Below are 17,027 nucleotides of genomic sequence, written 5' to 3'. Positions count from 1 at the left end.
GCCTCAGTTTTAAATATGTAAACCTTCCCAAACATCAATGCAACTACCTTCTGGGATTTTAGTATGTGCTTGCTGATCTGTCTTTAAAAGTAAGGTGCAACATGGTTAAAAAAAAAACTAGTCAAATTTTGTGCTTTGTTGAACAGCACATATCCAAAGCTTAACGAGTATTAATAACTGCTCAAATTAACATCTGCGCATTAAGTACTTTAACCAGACTTTTCATCACTAATCATTGCTATATGACCTGTAATTATTCATGACAGTAAAAACAAGAACACCTGCCTCACTTATAGCAATGTTTACTCCATGCAACTGAAGCTTGGGAATCCATTTAGTCTGAGCTTTCATAGCTTACAACATATAATATTGGATCCACTTTTGCTTTTCAAAATGTTCTTGACTTTACTGGTGATAGAATAGTCAGCACAATCCTGCTCTATATTTGAAAAATGTAGAAGAACCCACAGACATCTCACTCCCAAAGAACAAACACTTTTTGCAACAGGCCAAGCAATTGTTATAAATTATCAGTTATCAAGTTTCCACAAGGACCAATCGCAAGTTAACTTACTAAAACATTACACAACTTCCACAACAGGACCACAGTCAATTCTTCAGCAAATGCACTTTTAATTCACAGTAAACCAAAATGGACCAAAAATTAGCCAAGATTTCTATCCTGGCATCCTACGAGGAACCAATCAGTTGAGAAGGAATCTTGAAGAAGCTGGAGTTACAAGCAGAAGCTGGATGTGTTTTGAATTTAACAATCTGTTCTTTTCTAAATTCCTGTGGCGGTGCTACTAATGAAAGTTACAAAGTCAACATATAAGTAACAAATATGGTTTCAGCAAGCCTGGTTTTGTCCCCAACAATCATTGAAAGTGGTAAATATCAGAGTCATTCCAAGAGTAAAACTTTTTCACAGTCTTTTCAGACTGCTGATACTGTATACTCAGACATATCCCCATTAAAATATTTTTGGTCAAACATCAAACAGAATGACATTATTAAATAGACTGGATCATCCACTCAAACAGAGTGGAAATGGTACAATCAAAGTGGGGAGCTCTGTCAATCAAATTGTCATGGGCATGAATTTTGTTTTATCACATGAGTGCTCAGGGCAAATGAGAGAAGCTGCAGATAGGACTGATTCCCTGTACCTAAGAACACATTCCTTCAAGTGATTGTCGATGTCATGTTCAAAATCATCTGCAGTTAAAGAGTAAGCAACATTTAAAGTTAAAGGGCAGCATGCAAGGGACAGAGGTGAACACCAGTACAAATGGGGACAATTGCGAGTAATTGCTGAAGTGAACTGCATTCAGAGGGTTACAGAGAAGTACCCATACAATAAAATTTAGCTAAGCTGTGTAAGATCATTGGAGTACAGAGATCATAATAGTGCGCAATATTTTTAAGTATTTTACATCATATAATCAAACTCAGAGGATAGGTGAAAGAGACAACAAGTTATAGGAGAAAGGTAACACTCTACATTGTCAGTGAGTTGGACAAGAGAGTAGTGGAATCAGCCCAATACATCACAGGCACATCCCTCCCCATCACTGATAGTATCTACAGGAGGCGCTGCCTCAAGAAGGCAACATCAATCAAAGATCCCCACCATTCAGGTCATACCATCTTCTTGCTGCTACCATCGGGCAGGAGGTGCAGAAGCCTGAAGTCCCAACCACCAGGTTCAAGAACAGCTACTTCCCTTCAACCATTCGGTTCTTGAACCAACTGGCACAACCCTAATCACTACAGTTTAGCAACACTATGATCACTTTGCATTAAAATGGATTTTGTTTTTTCTTGTTCTAATTGTGTTGTTTCTTGTAAAAATTGTGCACAATTTGTGTTTAATTTATGCTTTTCTTGTGAATGCTGCTTATATGATGCTATGTGCCTGCGATGCTGCTGTACGTTTTTCATTGCACCTGTGCACACATGTACTTGTGCATCTGACAATAAACTCGACTTTGGACTTTGAATTTTGAACAAGGAAGTTACTCCCCCCACTCATGTTCAATGGCTACAGGATGTTATGTCATATCTAAATTTAGAGAAGATCCATTGTTCAATTTCTGGATCTAATCTGGACTTTCAAATATTGTGGGGACCTTTTTTGAACTACTTTCAAAACCATTGATTTGGTGCTTAAAGTACAGATATTGGCTAATTTTATTATATCTTCAGAGCTGTTTGGTTTTTTTAAAAAGCCTCGGTCTTGGTAGTGGGTTTAGATTTTTTTAATAATAAAATTATTCCACTTTATTAATATTAATTAGTTATCATTTCTGTTTATCAATATGAGGTATTGTGATTTCAAGTGTGACTCAATACAATGTATTTTGTAACATTTTGTTTTTTCTTTTGTTTCATGTACTTTGTATTTTCTATCTGGAAGAAAAAATATTGTAGAAGGAAAGGAATTTTGAACAAGCATTTGTGCACTGAAGTAAATAAGGAACATATAACAAGACTGTCCACTTACACAATGTTGAGTTTCTGATTGCAAAGCTTGAAAAAAAAACATTGTATTTACAATTCAGAAACAGGCCAAGCTGGGCTTTACTGGTGTTAATGTTCCAGACGATCCATCCTTCAACCAACACTACTATATTCCTTTCTACCTTATGCACTAAAATCATGTGTTTATGACCTTGAATTTTTGTCCTTACCATGGGGAAATAGCTCAGTGCTCTTTTAGAACCTCTTCAGAATTTTAACGTCTTCCATTAATTCTGGGATGAAACTTCTGGTATAAACAAACAATGACCATGAAACTATCAGACTGTCATAAAAACATGTGTTTCATGAATATTCTTTAGGGAAATGATTAACGATTTCAGACCCCCTAATGTGGTGGTCTCTTCACTATTCTTTGAAATGGTCTGGCAAATGCACAATTCAGAGCCAGTGTTGGTTTAGCCAGATATCCATATGGAATATCCACATCCCATGATTGAATTTTTTTTTTAAATGTCTTTATCCTTTACCTTTTCCAACTCCTTTTTGTATTTTTTTCCTGACAGCTTTAACCTTTCACTTGAGGTTTCCTTTGTAAATCTTCGGTATTTTCTCCATATAATAGAGACCAGAAGAGTATACAATACTGAATTTGGCCTAACAAAAATTCCACATGGGTTTAAGACAACATCTCCAGTTTCCAGTTCTGTTCCTCTTATGACATTTAAATATATGTGACGGTTACTAGTCACTTGTTATGACAATGAACTTTCTAATCAATAGCAAGATATTGTAAGTAGATAGGTACTTTCAATTGATGCAGGACAGAGAAGATGGTCTTGGTTACTGTTATTTGAAGTGGACAGAATCAAAATTGTACTGCAGTTCTCTCCTTAGGCAGCTTCTCAATAATGAGGATGACCTGTTTCCATTCTGGATTTGTGAGAAATAGGGTGTTAACAAGGGCAAAATGGGATCCACGGACTCTTCTACAGATGGGGCCACAGGTAACTGATGGGTGAACAGTTTATGAGGTGATCACCACATCCACCATTTTGACAAGGCCTCCATGTGCTCCTGATACATGACCTCAAGATTCTCAGTACCATCCTGAATGTTCCTCCATTTTGCGCAATCATGAGTCAGCAGTTGCCAGGAATCAGTGGGGATGTTGCACATCTTCAAGGAAGCTTTGAGCACACCCTTTAATCTTCTCCCCCCACCCCACCCCCACCCAGTAATCTTCCATGACAGAGCTCAGAATAGAATGTCTAGTTTCCAGAGTCTGGTGTTGGGCATGCAAACAACGTGACCAGCCCAACATGGTCGACTAAGTGGGGCCTCAATGCTGGGAATGTTGGTCTGGGAGAGAATGCTCACATTAGCTTGCTTATCAGTCCAGTAAATTTGGAGAATTTTGCGGAGATGGCATTGGTTCCTTGAAATGCCAGGTCTCAGAAGCATATGGGAGGGAATGGGTCACTGCCTGCCTGGTAGACCATGACTTCAGAGCAAGTCTGAAATCTTGATCTTCAAATATCCTTTTCCTCAATCAACCAGTAACTGGTATTGGCCTAGCACCCCATACTACATGGCTACCAAAATATTTAAATGATAAACGGAGGTTAAGCATATTGGTTGTAAGTAACAAATCTTGACAGCTTCCTAAAACTTCAAATCTATATCAAGATGACAAAATCATTTCATATCACATTCCCTGGTGCAGTTATTTGTGTTGTTTTCTGTTGCTCCATTACAAATAAATGTAAAACATCTGTTCATGAGCACATTACTTTCTACAAATACTACTTCAATAGTTTCCAAATTCAATTTTATGAAGATGGTCTAAATGTTGTTAACTTGCTGTAGTTACTTTACGTTACATTTGCTTTAGTTCAGCTGCAGAGAACTTGAAACCAACAGCATGAAAAGCATCTCTTGACATCTTGCAGTGATCTACTGTGATGCACACATTGCAATATTCTCTGTACATAGCACAACATACTGTAAGACAAAGGACTGGGAGGAGGGAGTGGACTCATGGATGATATTTTCCTTTTTAGACATCACTACGAAAACAAGCTATCAAAATGACAGGAGGCATAATTACTCCCTTATTGTTCAGTTATCCCTTGCCTAGCATTAAGGATGGATTTTGGACAATTTTGAAATTGATTCCTCACTCTTCTATTACAGCTTTTCCTCCAAAAGTTTGTGTGCTACCTCTGATTTCCTTATCAGGAAAGTTGGGAGGCGTACATCTTTTACATCCTTCAAAAAGCTCACCGTGTCTATCATTGCTGCTCCTTATGAGTAGTAACTTCACTTGTTTTATCATGTTTTCTCCTCAGCACTCCAGTGTTACGCACCTGTCAGAAGCAAATATTGTCCACCTTCTTCACACTCCACTTACTGTTTCGATCTCTAACGCTCTAAAATTCACAATTACACATCAACTGCAGCATGTACTTTCACCTGCAAACAACCTTGCCATCCATGGACTCATCATGGATAATTACCTTAATGGAAATCAGGCAAATGGAAAGCACAGTCAGGCTTCCTCCCATGACTTTGCTTTTTTACCATTAAGAATCTAAAGCGTTTGTTGATATGCATTGGTAAGCCTCTCGCTTACATTGGAATGCTAACAACCTTTTCAATCATAATGGGATGACATAGTGGCACAGCTAATAGAACTGCTGCCTCGCAGTGCCAGACACTCAGGTTCAACGATGACCTTCAGTGCTGTCTGTGTGGAGTTGCACGTTCTCGTTGTGATGGCATGGGTTTCCTCCGGGAGCTCTGGATTCCTCCCACATTCCAAAGAGGCAAGGGTTGATAAGTTAATTGGCCACCATAAATTGCCCCTCGGTCAGGGGAATTAATGAAAATGTGGGGAGAATAAAAAAGATGGATTAGTGTAGAATTTACATGGGTGGTTGATGGCTGATGCAAACTCAGTGGGCCAAAAGGCCTGTTTTCATGCAGTAGCTGGTCATTGACTTCAGGAAAGGGGGCAGTGTACATGCACCTGTCTACATCAACGGTGCTGAAGTTGAGAGGGTTGAGAGCTTCAAGTTCCTGGGAGTGAACATCACCAATAGCCAAGAAAGCTCACCAGTGCCTCTACTTCCTCAGGAGGCTGAAGAAGTTCGGTATGTCCCCGTTGACACTCACCAACTTTTACCATTGCATTATAGAAAGCATCCTATCTGGATACATCACAGCTTGGTATGACAACTGTTCTGCTCAGGACCACAAGAAACTGCAGAGAGTTGTGGACACAGCCCAGCGCATCACGGAAACCAGCCTCCCCTCCTTGGACTCTGTCCTTACCTCTCGCTGCCTTGGCGAAGCAGCCAGCATAATCAAAGACCCCACCCACCTGAGTCATTCTCTCTTCTCTCCTCTTCCATCAGGTAGAAGATACACATGCCTGAGGAAACTTAAGCCAGGCTTAAGCATAGCTTCTACCCCACTGTGATAAGACTATTGAATGGTTCCCTTATATGATGAGATGGACTCTGATCTCACGATCTACCTTGTGACCTTGCACCTTATTGTCTACCTGCACTGCACTTTCTCTGTAGCTGTGACACTTTACTCTGTACTGTTATTGTTTTTACCTGTACTACCTGAATGCACCCTGCACTAACTCAATGTAACTGCACTGTGTAACGAATTGATCTGTACGATCAGTACGCAAGACAAGTTTTTCACTGTACCTCGGTACAAGTGACAATAATAAACCAATACCAACAGACTTCCATTTTTCCACTTTATATTCCATTTGCCATATTCTCATGGATCCCAGGTTGCAAACTTCAATTACACCTAATGTTTACCAGAGGCTGTGTTGGGGTTGGACTGTGGGTTAGAAAGGAAGGGAGGTAGGTGGACGGATGTTAAAAAGTCCCGGTGCCTCTAGTCCCCACCCTAGATGCTTCCCATGATATGTCATTCATTTCCTTTCCCTTACGTCCAAGCAACTTGGATTTGAATGACTTAGTGGAAAACTGCTTTAACGTCCATTACCTGGACCATTTTTAAGCAATATCTCTCCATGTTAAAACAGATAATTTTTCAAAGTTCATTTGGGAATGCAACAATAACTACCGGCTTCCCTGCAACACCACAAACCGTGCACTTAAACTTCCACCTGCTCCACCCTGACCTCCACAATGAAAAGAGCTCAAGGACTTCTTTTGTTCCAAAAATTGGCACTATTAGCTTGTCTGCTTTTCCTACTTACCTCCCTGCTCCATGCCCTCCAAAATCCATGCTTCCCCAAACACATGCTTGCTGCCCTGGTCCTAGAGTAATGTCTATTCTACCTCCTGTTTTTCTCTCTCTAAGCTCACTTTGCCCTTTGCCCCCTTCCTATTCTGACCAAACTGCAGATCAGCAAAATTCACTTTCTGAGCCTAATGTTAGATAATATTTTTAACGGTCCTCATCTCAGTTAATACTCCCCGGTTTATAATCTGGCATTGCCATACCTTCCTCAGCTATCCAACAAAGCCCCATTCATAGAGTTGTACAGCACAGAAATGGGCTGCTTGCCCAGCACATCCATGCCAACCTTTTTGCCATCTACACTAATCCCATTTGCCCACATTAGGACCTTATCCTTCTATGCCTTGCCTAATTTAAGTATCTGTTTAGACGCCTCTTAAACATAGTCATTGTAACTGATTCCATCACCTCCTCTGGTAGCGGATTCCAGATATCAACCAGTCTCTGCACAGAAACTTACCCCTCAGATTCCTTTATTTTTTTCTCCATCCAAAGTTCTCAAAACATGTTATCATCTCCCAAATCTGTCTAAATCTTTCCTTCCAGCCTATGTTTAACTTTCTCTAATCTGGTTTCCAGCCCCACCATTGCCCTGAAACTCCCACATTCTTTGTGATTTTGACTGTATAACTTAACTCTTCTCACATTGCCACCATTATGATTTACTGTGGGATCAGATGATCTGCCATGAAATGATGTGGAAAAGGAACAGGAGACAACTAACGTAGATACTTTGAGAACTCCATTGCTAATGGCTCAAAAGTGCAAAGAAAATAATTTGCTAAACAATGATGGATTCACTCAGGTGAACAGTGGAGACGTGTTGGAGGAGAATGCAGTGCTCAGCCGTCAAACCCTGCAAAAAGATGGTGATAAATAAGAAAGGTCAAAATCACAAAGTATGTGCATTGTGCATGTTTCAGGGCAGTGGTGGGGCTGGACAATGGTTAAGAGAGATTTAAACCTCATCTGGAGGAAAGATACTATGGATCTGGGAGACAACATGAACCTGAAGCACCCCTCCAGATCACCCCAGTGTCTCAGACTGTTACCCTGTTGAACCTATTTGCAATACTAATTGAGCAATAATCCCTATAACTAAATATGAGGAAAACTGAAGTACTGTCATCAGCCCTCACCACAAAATCTTCCCTGGCCATTATTGCTATCCCAGGAAATTGTCTCAATCTGAACTAAACTGTTGGAACCATCTTGCATTTGACACCGAGCTAGGTTTTAGTACATACATCTATTCTAATATTAAAACTGCATATTTCTGCCTTTATAACATTGGTTGCTTTTGGCCAGCCTCACCTCATATGGTGCCAGAAAGCCTGATTTAAGCCTTACCTGTTCTATTGACCCATTTGTCCATCCCCCCCAGCTTTGACCAGTTAAATCTTCCTATCCAGAACTTGAATGCTCATAATTTGATTTTGCTTTAGATTTTATTCACATTTTTCCTGTGTTTTCTGGCCTTTGCTGACTCTTGCTTCAAAAGTATCTCTTAAAATCTTATCCTTGTTTTTGGTATCTTCCTAATAGTCCAGTTCCCACCCGCTCTGAAACCTCCTCCAGTTCTACAAGCCATCGAGATTTCTGCAGTTCTGGCCTCTTGCACAGTCCCAATTGGTCCCTCCAGTATCTGTGACCATGAATTCCATTATAATAGAAGAATACATCTTTAATTTATAGCAGCTATATAAATGTAAGCTGCTTGTGTTTTTTGTTGTTATAGCCAAAAAAGATATTTTCTTTCGCTTTTTGTAATTGAGTGCCCAGTCTCACTTTGTTACCTATTCCAATGAGTCAGACATATAAAAAAAATCATTGTGTGGGAAATCATGGTCACAAATCTTTGTCTCACAAGTTTCTGCATCACCCACCTCAAGGTCTTATATATGTGCATACACACACATTATAAATACATTGTTTATGACTCCCCAACACAGCATTATAGAAAGGATGCTTCATCAGAAGACAGACTGACAGAATGACAGACTAGCTTTGATGTCACTTTACTAGTGTGATCTCTGTTGCTTGGATACAGAAGACTGTTTCAAATGAGGGTGCATGCTTACAGTCTTCTGATTGCATTTATACTGGAGTCAAGCTGGTTGCAGAAGAATCTATTTTCTGTTCAGAATTAATTTCCAATTTAAAAAAAAATAGGATAAACAATCCTGGATATTAAATGCATCTTTTAATACATTTTGAAAACAGTTCAAACAGGTGATATAAGAGTTTTAGTTGTCTGCCCCGTCACAATTTAGCACAGAGTAGATTTACTTTTAGTGGACCCATTTTATAACTAAATGTAGTTAATTAGCAATGAAACTAAACTGCATAGTGCTCAAGTAGATGAGTCCTTGCATCAGATTAGTGCTGACCACCACTAGGAATGGCAATACTCCAACAGTTTTGTTTTCTCTGAGAAATTCACTCACCATCAGAATTCAACTAATACAAAAAGGTTGAGAAAGGAGGTTGTCTGATATTTGATTTGTCCATTTGTTTCTCTAACACACCTATCATAACCTATGCATTAAAGTTTACCTTGCTGTTGCAAGTCTTACACTTTGTACATGTAGCTGATTATTATCAGACTGCCGTTCAAAAATACAAATCTAACTAAAACACAGATAACATCCATGGAAGAATATTGTGATACACCCAAAATGTACTAAGTAAAAAAATGCACTTTTAATAAATACTTATGCATCGAGTATTTTGAAATAGAAAACTGTAATTTCACAGTTCACTAAACCTGCTCGATTTAATACCAGGAATCTTAAGTAGGTCAGTCTTGTAGTTTATTCTGGAGAACCAAAGAACTACCTATGTGAACAGCTAAGAAGGTATGCCATATTCTAACAATTTGAATAGTTGTTATTGAAGTTCCTGTGGTCTGGTTACAATACTGTCAGATGGAGTTTTGTCAATTGCCGTCTGAGGGAGCAGGGTGTTGGAAAAGGGAGTGTGGATAGGAGAACTTTAAGGCCGAGTTTTCTTGTGGCATCAAGGAGAAAATGGCTCCTGTCTACATTTGTTGAGAACCAAGGAAGGGGAATAGATCTGAAACATGAATGCACTCATGTGGGATGAGGGTTGGGGCAGAGTTAGGAGAACAAAATAAACATAAAGGCAGAGTGAGTAAAATATATGTGCAGGATTAGCTAGCAACAAGCAAAATGGCAGAAGAATTCATTATTTTTTTTCTCAGAAATCTGATTAGCTTTGTTTCATACATGGATGTCACTGCCAAGACTAGTATTTAATGGCCATCATTAATTTCCTTTCAGAAAGTGGTCCTAGGGTGCCTTTTAAACCACTGTTTCCTCAGTGCTCTCAGGCAGGGAGTTCTACAACTTTGAGCCACAATGGTATATTTCCAAATCTGGATGATATGCACCTTGGAGGGAAACTTGCAAGGGCTGGCATTCCAATTATGCCCATTACCTTGATACTTCTAGATAACAGAGGTTGAAATTTTGGGAAACGCTGAAGAAGCCTTGCTGGGTTATTGCAGTACAACTTGTCATGGTAACCTCCAAGTCTACAGTGTATAGACGGAGAAGGGAATGAATGCTCAAGGTGAAGAACAGAGTTCCAATTAGTGAGATGCTTTACCCTAATGGTATCAAGTACCTTTAGTGTTGTTGGAGCTGCACTCATCCAGACCAGTGGAGGATATTCCATCACACTCCTGCCATGCCTTGTAAATAGTGGAAAGGCTTTGAGGAGCAGAAGGTTGAGTCATTTCCCAAAAAATCTGACCTGCCATTAAGTTTTTGATCAATATTAGATGAACATCCATGAGGGTGTTTGCTGCGCTATGGCAATGGATACAATGCTGTTGAATGTCAAGAAGAAGTAGATATTGGATATACACAATGCTTGTGTGGTACACATTTAACTTGTGAATTACTAACTCAAGTTCGAAAGTTGACCGAATCCTGGTGTATGCAGACACAGTTGCAAGTGGGATTAAACACAGTACAATCATCATTGAATAATCCCACTCCTAACATTAAGATGGGAAGGTCATTTGCAAAACCAATGAAGTGACCATTTTAACATTTTTGATGAAAATGCATTGACAGAGCTTTTTTCATCCCCATATCTATTCCAATGTTAAACTGCATATTTCTGCCCCTGTAACATTGCTCGCTTCTTGTTTGCCTCAGCTCACATGCTGCTGAAACCCCGATTTATGGCCTTGTTATCTGTTGACTTACCTGTTCCGGTACCATGAAAAAATTTTTTAAAATTAATATATACATGAAATCTATTCTTTTTTGGTTCCAGAGCTCAAATATTATATGTTAATTCTGTGAGTCATGCCAAAATTCCATGTGTGGTAACAGACATTCATAGTGTTGTAAACACAATATGCACAGGATATTTCTATGAAATGATTATCATATTATAGTAGCTTTTAGAGAAAATATTCACAGGAATAGAAATGTCCATATGCTCAACATGTTCCCTTTTTGAATACATTAATGATCCATATGATTAATCCACTTGAAACATGACATTTACAGAGAATCAAAAAATTGTCATTGAACAGGAGTTAATTTGCTCTACTGAAACCATTCTCACAAACCAGTTAGCACCATTATCCTTCCATCTCTGTAGCCCAGCTATTTTTATTTTGTTTAAGTACTAAAAGCCATGATTGAATTGGCTGCAATACACGTAAAGTGCTGGAGGAACTCAGCAGGTCAGGCAGAATCTATGGAGGGAAATAAACTTCCATCTCACTTTCATAAAGTAATTTCCAGATCATCACTACCATTGCATGATTGTTTTTCTTATGGCATTTTGTTTATTTTTGCCAAGCATCTTAACTCTGTATGATTTTTTTTCCATTGGAAGAAGACTCTTTTAATTTACTTTGCCCAGATCCTTTATGATTTTAAACCTTTCTACCAGTTTGCTTCTCTAGCTGCTCTTCACTGAAAATAACTTCAATCCCTTATTTCTACCATGGAGCCTTAAGCATGGACATCCACACCATAGCCCTGGGAAGCTTTCTGATTGCCAATCTACAATCACCATTCATTGAATTAAGCCTCCGATGGAATATTCATGAATTTGGTAGATCAATACAAGAAGAAGAAAATGGAGATGTCCCTGTAATTTCTTTACACATTCTAGTAAAACCTTAGTGTTGTTTGCACAGCTGAATGCCCGTCCTCCAGTTGGAAGTGGACCAATGTATTTTATAGTTTCAACATACTCTGCTGCTTTATACCCACACCTCTACTTATAATTGTCAGGATCCCATATGCCCTTATAACCACTTTCTCTGTTTGTCTAACCAATTCCCTTAACTTAGTCACATTGTAGCTGCACTCTCTTCAGAAATGTATCCTGTATTTATTTACTTACTTGATTTTTCAAGATCTGGACATCACCATCAAGGCCAGTATTCATTGCTAGTTCCTTTGTATTGTCCCCGCATCTTCCCACCGCTATGTATCACCTTACACTTAATATTAAATCGTACCTCTACTTCTCTGTCTATTCTACAAGATGCCTATGTCTTATTCAAGTCTATAAACTATGCTCTTCTCAAATTATTGTAACTGTGCCCTGTACATCTAAGTCTATGCCATAGGCATACATCAAGAAAAGCAGTAGTCCCAGAGGATTGTACTGGACATCCCATCTTGGAAAGGGAAGCTGTCTGTCCTCTACAGCATAGATAAGGTAAACCAATTTTCCAGTAAAAACAGCAGAAGCCCTGAGGTTCGGGCTAGGAAGACCCACAACTACCACAAGTCCTTAAAAGGAAGGATTTGTGATGTCATCATTCAGGGGCGACAGGGGCTGCAACTGAAGACTCCAGGGACATATCTGAATCCCCTTCATTGCCTGCCTGGTCCTCAAAGCACAGCCACTGCTGGGCCTGTGTTCTCACCTAATGCCCAGCACAGGGATCACCCAATGTCTGCACAAGGGGTTGACCAAAGTCAAGCCCAGACACCAGGAACCAGTCTGGTCTGGCCTGTCTCTCACTGCTACTCATTCCAATTTTGAAGAGCTCTTTAAAAGAGATGTTACAGGCGTGATGGGCTGTAAGATTCTTTGAACTACCACCTTTACCCCACCCTTCCTCCCAGATTTTACAGACACAATAACTTGAGAGATTCCGAGATAAAGCTGATGCTGGAAAGACCTGGGTTTTGAAGGCGGACAGATAAGAAATGTCTCAACTTCTTACCTCATGGGACTGGAAAATGTTTGCCCTCTGGGATTAAAGTGCGAACAGCTCATTTTTTGGGGAAAGAACTTTTCTCTTATATATTATTTTTCTGAGAAGACTACAGTATTCCCTTTGGGGTTTACTGGTCAGATTTCAAGAAAAAATACAGTGTATTAAACTTTATTTCTCCCTTTTCACTTACTTAATATCATTTCATACAACGTCAACAGTTACAGAAGACAATTTAGTCAAGTCTGTGCTGATCTCGGGACCTTCTGTTATAAAACTTTAACTTTTTAAAATATAAATAAAGTTTTAAATAAATACAGCACGGTAACAGGGCCTTACAGCCCAACAAGTCTGCGCCACCCATTTAAACCCATGTTAACTTACCCGTATGTCTTTTTTCGGATGTGGGAGGAAACCGGAGCACTCGGAGGAAACCCACACAGACACGGGGAGAACATACAAACTCCTTACAGACAGTAGTGGGAATTGAACCCTGATCGCTGGTGCTTTAATAGTGTCACGCTAACCGTTATGCTACGGTGCCGCCTTTTGTGGCCCAGCCAACAATAAGCTCTATCCACAAAAGTACTTGCATGAAACAAAATCTGTCCCTTATTGTTGGAATGCAATGTTGGCAACCCTGCCCAGGACGACCCCATGGTGAGCGGCAACATTTTTTTTACTAATCTAAAAAACAATCTCTAACCTCTGCTTTGTGTTGCAAAGCCTGTTTCTTATCCATGTAGCTACTCTCTCTTTCATTTCATGTTCTTCAGCTTTTCTGATGAGCCTACGTCATGCCATTTTACCCATACATTTCAACTTCTGCCGTAAGAAAATTGAATCAACTGGTCAAACGTGCTGTTTCATACATGAGCCAAAACAGAGATGTTTCTATAAACAGAAGTTGGATATCAGTTCATTATAACACACTTCATTCCAGAATTAAAACCACTTATGATGTTATATGCAGAGGAGTCCTAATATGGGTGTCTCAGTTAGTGGTGTCACCTGACTAGAAGAATCTTAACAATCACTATTTCTATCAGATTTATTAACAGTATCAAATAGATCACCCAGAATAAATGCATCATGCATTAAGACAAAATACAGGGACAAATTCACATTTCCTTACAACATAGGAGGAGCATTTGGCCCATCGAGGGTTATGTTAGCTCTGAGAGCTATCCCATTCCCCCACTAATTTTGCCTGTAACCTATATTCCTTTCAATTGCCCCCTTCCAATATTCTGCCACTTATCTCTCACTAGGGGCAATTTGCTTGCCAACCTGCATGTCTTTGGGATATGGAAGGAAACCAGTACACCCAGAGAAAACTCAAACGTCTTCCCTTTTCTTCTATATAAACTCCAACAGCACCAGGGGTTAGGATTGAACCTGGATCGCTCGCACCACGAGGCAGCAGCTCTGCTACCTGTGCCACAGGGATCAGAATTTGAGATTGCTATTTTGAAGTTTGGCCAAGAAGTCACCAAGTTGCTTTAAACTAATCAACATAAGAATAAAATCAAATATCAAAAGCAAATTTGCCAGGATATGACAAATTTAATTCACTGCATCCTCATCTTGGATGTCACTTACATGTATGTTAGTCACCAACCAATGTCTCCAGTAACGGAATTTAGGATTGCTTCTGCTTGGAGCATCAGGATCCACCATTATCAGCACATATATCATGTCCTGTTCAAGAAACATATGGGACACAGTGAAAAATACTGCTCTGTAACAAATACATTAATAATCACCAAGTTTTAATCATGTGACTTAAAATGTAATGTTAACAGGATAGAATGAATTCCCATCAGAGATGGAGGCTTAACATTATGTAGCAATTAAGTGATTTTTTTTAATGATCAAATCCTACAGTCTGAGAGGCAATATCAAAATAAATGCATGGATGTAGAAGTAAGAATATTTTTATATTGTAATATCAACTACAGAATTTGTTTGCAACTATTATAATCAATTATAAGCTTATCACTTTCCACCCCATAAGAATCTGTAGCCCCTGTCATCTTCCCAATTCACAACCCACTTTCTATCAGCCTGTCCAAGGGAAAAGTTAATCTTCGAATATCTAAGAAAATGAAGAAATTAGCAGTGTTTTCTAGCATATAATCCAATTCCAGATTCAGAAATTTAGTGGTTTAAAAATAATTATGCAATGCTCCTTACCAAGCCTGCAGTTCACTGTTCAAAGGAAGAAAAGTAATTAAAGATATTTCAATTTTATTTTGTTTGCAAAGATCTGAATGGCATCCTTTCACCATATTGCCATGTCTTTTTAAATACATTCTTTGTTTACTTTTTTGGTTTAGTTTTTATTTTCGTGAAATATTTTAATCTGAGACAACCAAACACATAAAACTCTGTGTGTCTGTTTCAATTTATCTGGGCCTATCCAAAATTTTGCCTACAACATCAAAATTCAGTGACGAGTCAAATCAAAATAATAAAAAGTGGAGTTCAAATTTAAATCACATTTCATGAACAGTCAAAGAATTTATATTTCAAGTTGGATCTTGTCAGCTTTACCTTCCCCCCACCCAATGATAAAATGCCTATCTTATATTTGGCAAGGCATCAAGGTGAAAAGCAAAGACTGTATCAACTGTACGTGCAACATCAGTACATTTCTTCATCTTTCTGATTCTTCTAGCCATGTTTCTCATGGTTCTGATCTTTGAAAGGCATCCTCAATCACATCAACCTTCTCTTTCCCTATTCGCTCCCTAACTGCATGTGGTAAGAAAAGAATGTATATTCTTTTTCAAGGTTGTTGAGTGAGACACTGATTTGAGTGAAAGAAAATTGTTGAAAACGCATCAAGCAGTGTGGAACATCAATCCAATTTTTTCTAGCGAAAGATGTCATAAGCCCAAAAGTATGCCAGTGTTGATTAATATTCAAATATAATTAGATCTGGCTAGTAACTACCCAGACTGGCATTTGATCATGATGTCATCTCTTACTAAAGTTTTCTTGCCCCAAAGTCACTTACTTAATCATGAACAATCCACTCTTTGTTCCCACAAAATAACACTTTAGTCAGCTGACTGCATTTCTGATGAAACAACATTTTTTGATCACAATTTACATGAAAGCAAATTAAAATGGAAGGTTCTATAATTTAATACATCATTAGTGATAAAACTAAGATTTTATTTCATTAAAACAGGTGGTCAATATTGGAGATTTGAACATTATTCCAATTTAGCATCAAACAACCCAGACTGTGTTTATCACTGAGATGCTGGGCAAATTGTATGTCTCCACTCTTTTCAAGAGAAATTTGGAAATTTTAGGTCAACCCAAAACTGATGCTGCAAACAAAACATCTCAAATGTACTACTCAGTGTTCTGCCTTGAGTGTTGGTGAATCATTAAGATTGGAGTATATAATGCAGGATTTTTCCCAAGGGAATTGTAAAATTCAGAAAACAACTCTTACAATGCTAAAACAATGCATTTTAGCTCTAAATTCGAAGGAACATTGCTTCAGTGATGCTTTCAATTGTACCAGCCTCAAAAACATGGTACTAGTCAACGTGACAATCTGAAACCCTGCTCCAGTCTAAGTGAATGAAGGTTCTGAATTTTTGTTTGACATCGAATGAATACGCATCACAGAGGAACCAAAAAAACCTCCTGCCATTGACAACCAACCAGCATTTGAGTAACACAAAAACGGTTGCCGCTAGAGAGGCTGTGTTCCTTCTGCGACCTCCTGAACTGTTAATCAGCCTGCAACTTTACAATGTTATGAAATATTTTTCAAGGGAAGAATATGGAAATGTGAAAACAACTGTCCAAAGGGTGCACATTTTATCCTAGTTATGAATAGTTATCTTCATAATTTGGAAGCTATTTTCATAGTAGATGTGCTTACGGATTTAAATATCTATTGTTTTTCAAATATAAATCTCAGACTAAAAGGTAAGGCACCTCTGTTTTTCTTTGCTTGACCAAACAGTCTTGCAACTGGCTATATGAATGATTCCAGGCT

At 38.7% G+C, this 17,027-nt stretch overlaps 1 protein-coding gene across 3 annotated transcripts in view; it reads right to left on the bottom strand.

Annotated features, from left to right (window-relative positions):
• LOC127584425 (phosphatidylethanolamine-binding protein 4) overlaps nucleotides 1–17,027 on the bottom strand; it is a 354,441-nt gene that overhangs the window by 223,836 nt on the left and 113,578 nt on the right. For all 3 annotated transcript variants that reach the window (XM_052041227.1, XM_052041230.1, XM_052041228.1), the window contains exon 4: nucleotides 14,603–14,701. In XM_052041227.1, coding sequence (XP_051897187.1) covers nucleotides 14,603–14,701 — 99 coding nt within the window. The remainder of the gene's footprint in view (nucleotides 1–14,602; nucleotides 14,702–17,027) is intronic.

The sequence above is a fragment of the Pristis pectinata genome, chromosome 29, assembly GCF_009764475.1.
Source record: "Pristis pectinata isolate sPriPec2 chromosome 29, sPriPec2.1.pri, whole genome shotgun sequence".
Classification (NCBI taxonomy): Eukaryota; Metazoa; Chordata; class Chondrichthyes; order Rhinopristiformes; family Pristidae; genus Pristis; species Pristis pectinata.
Note: the sequence above shows the minus strand (reverse complement) of the source record. Positions and strands in the feature narration are given on the sequence as shown.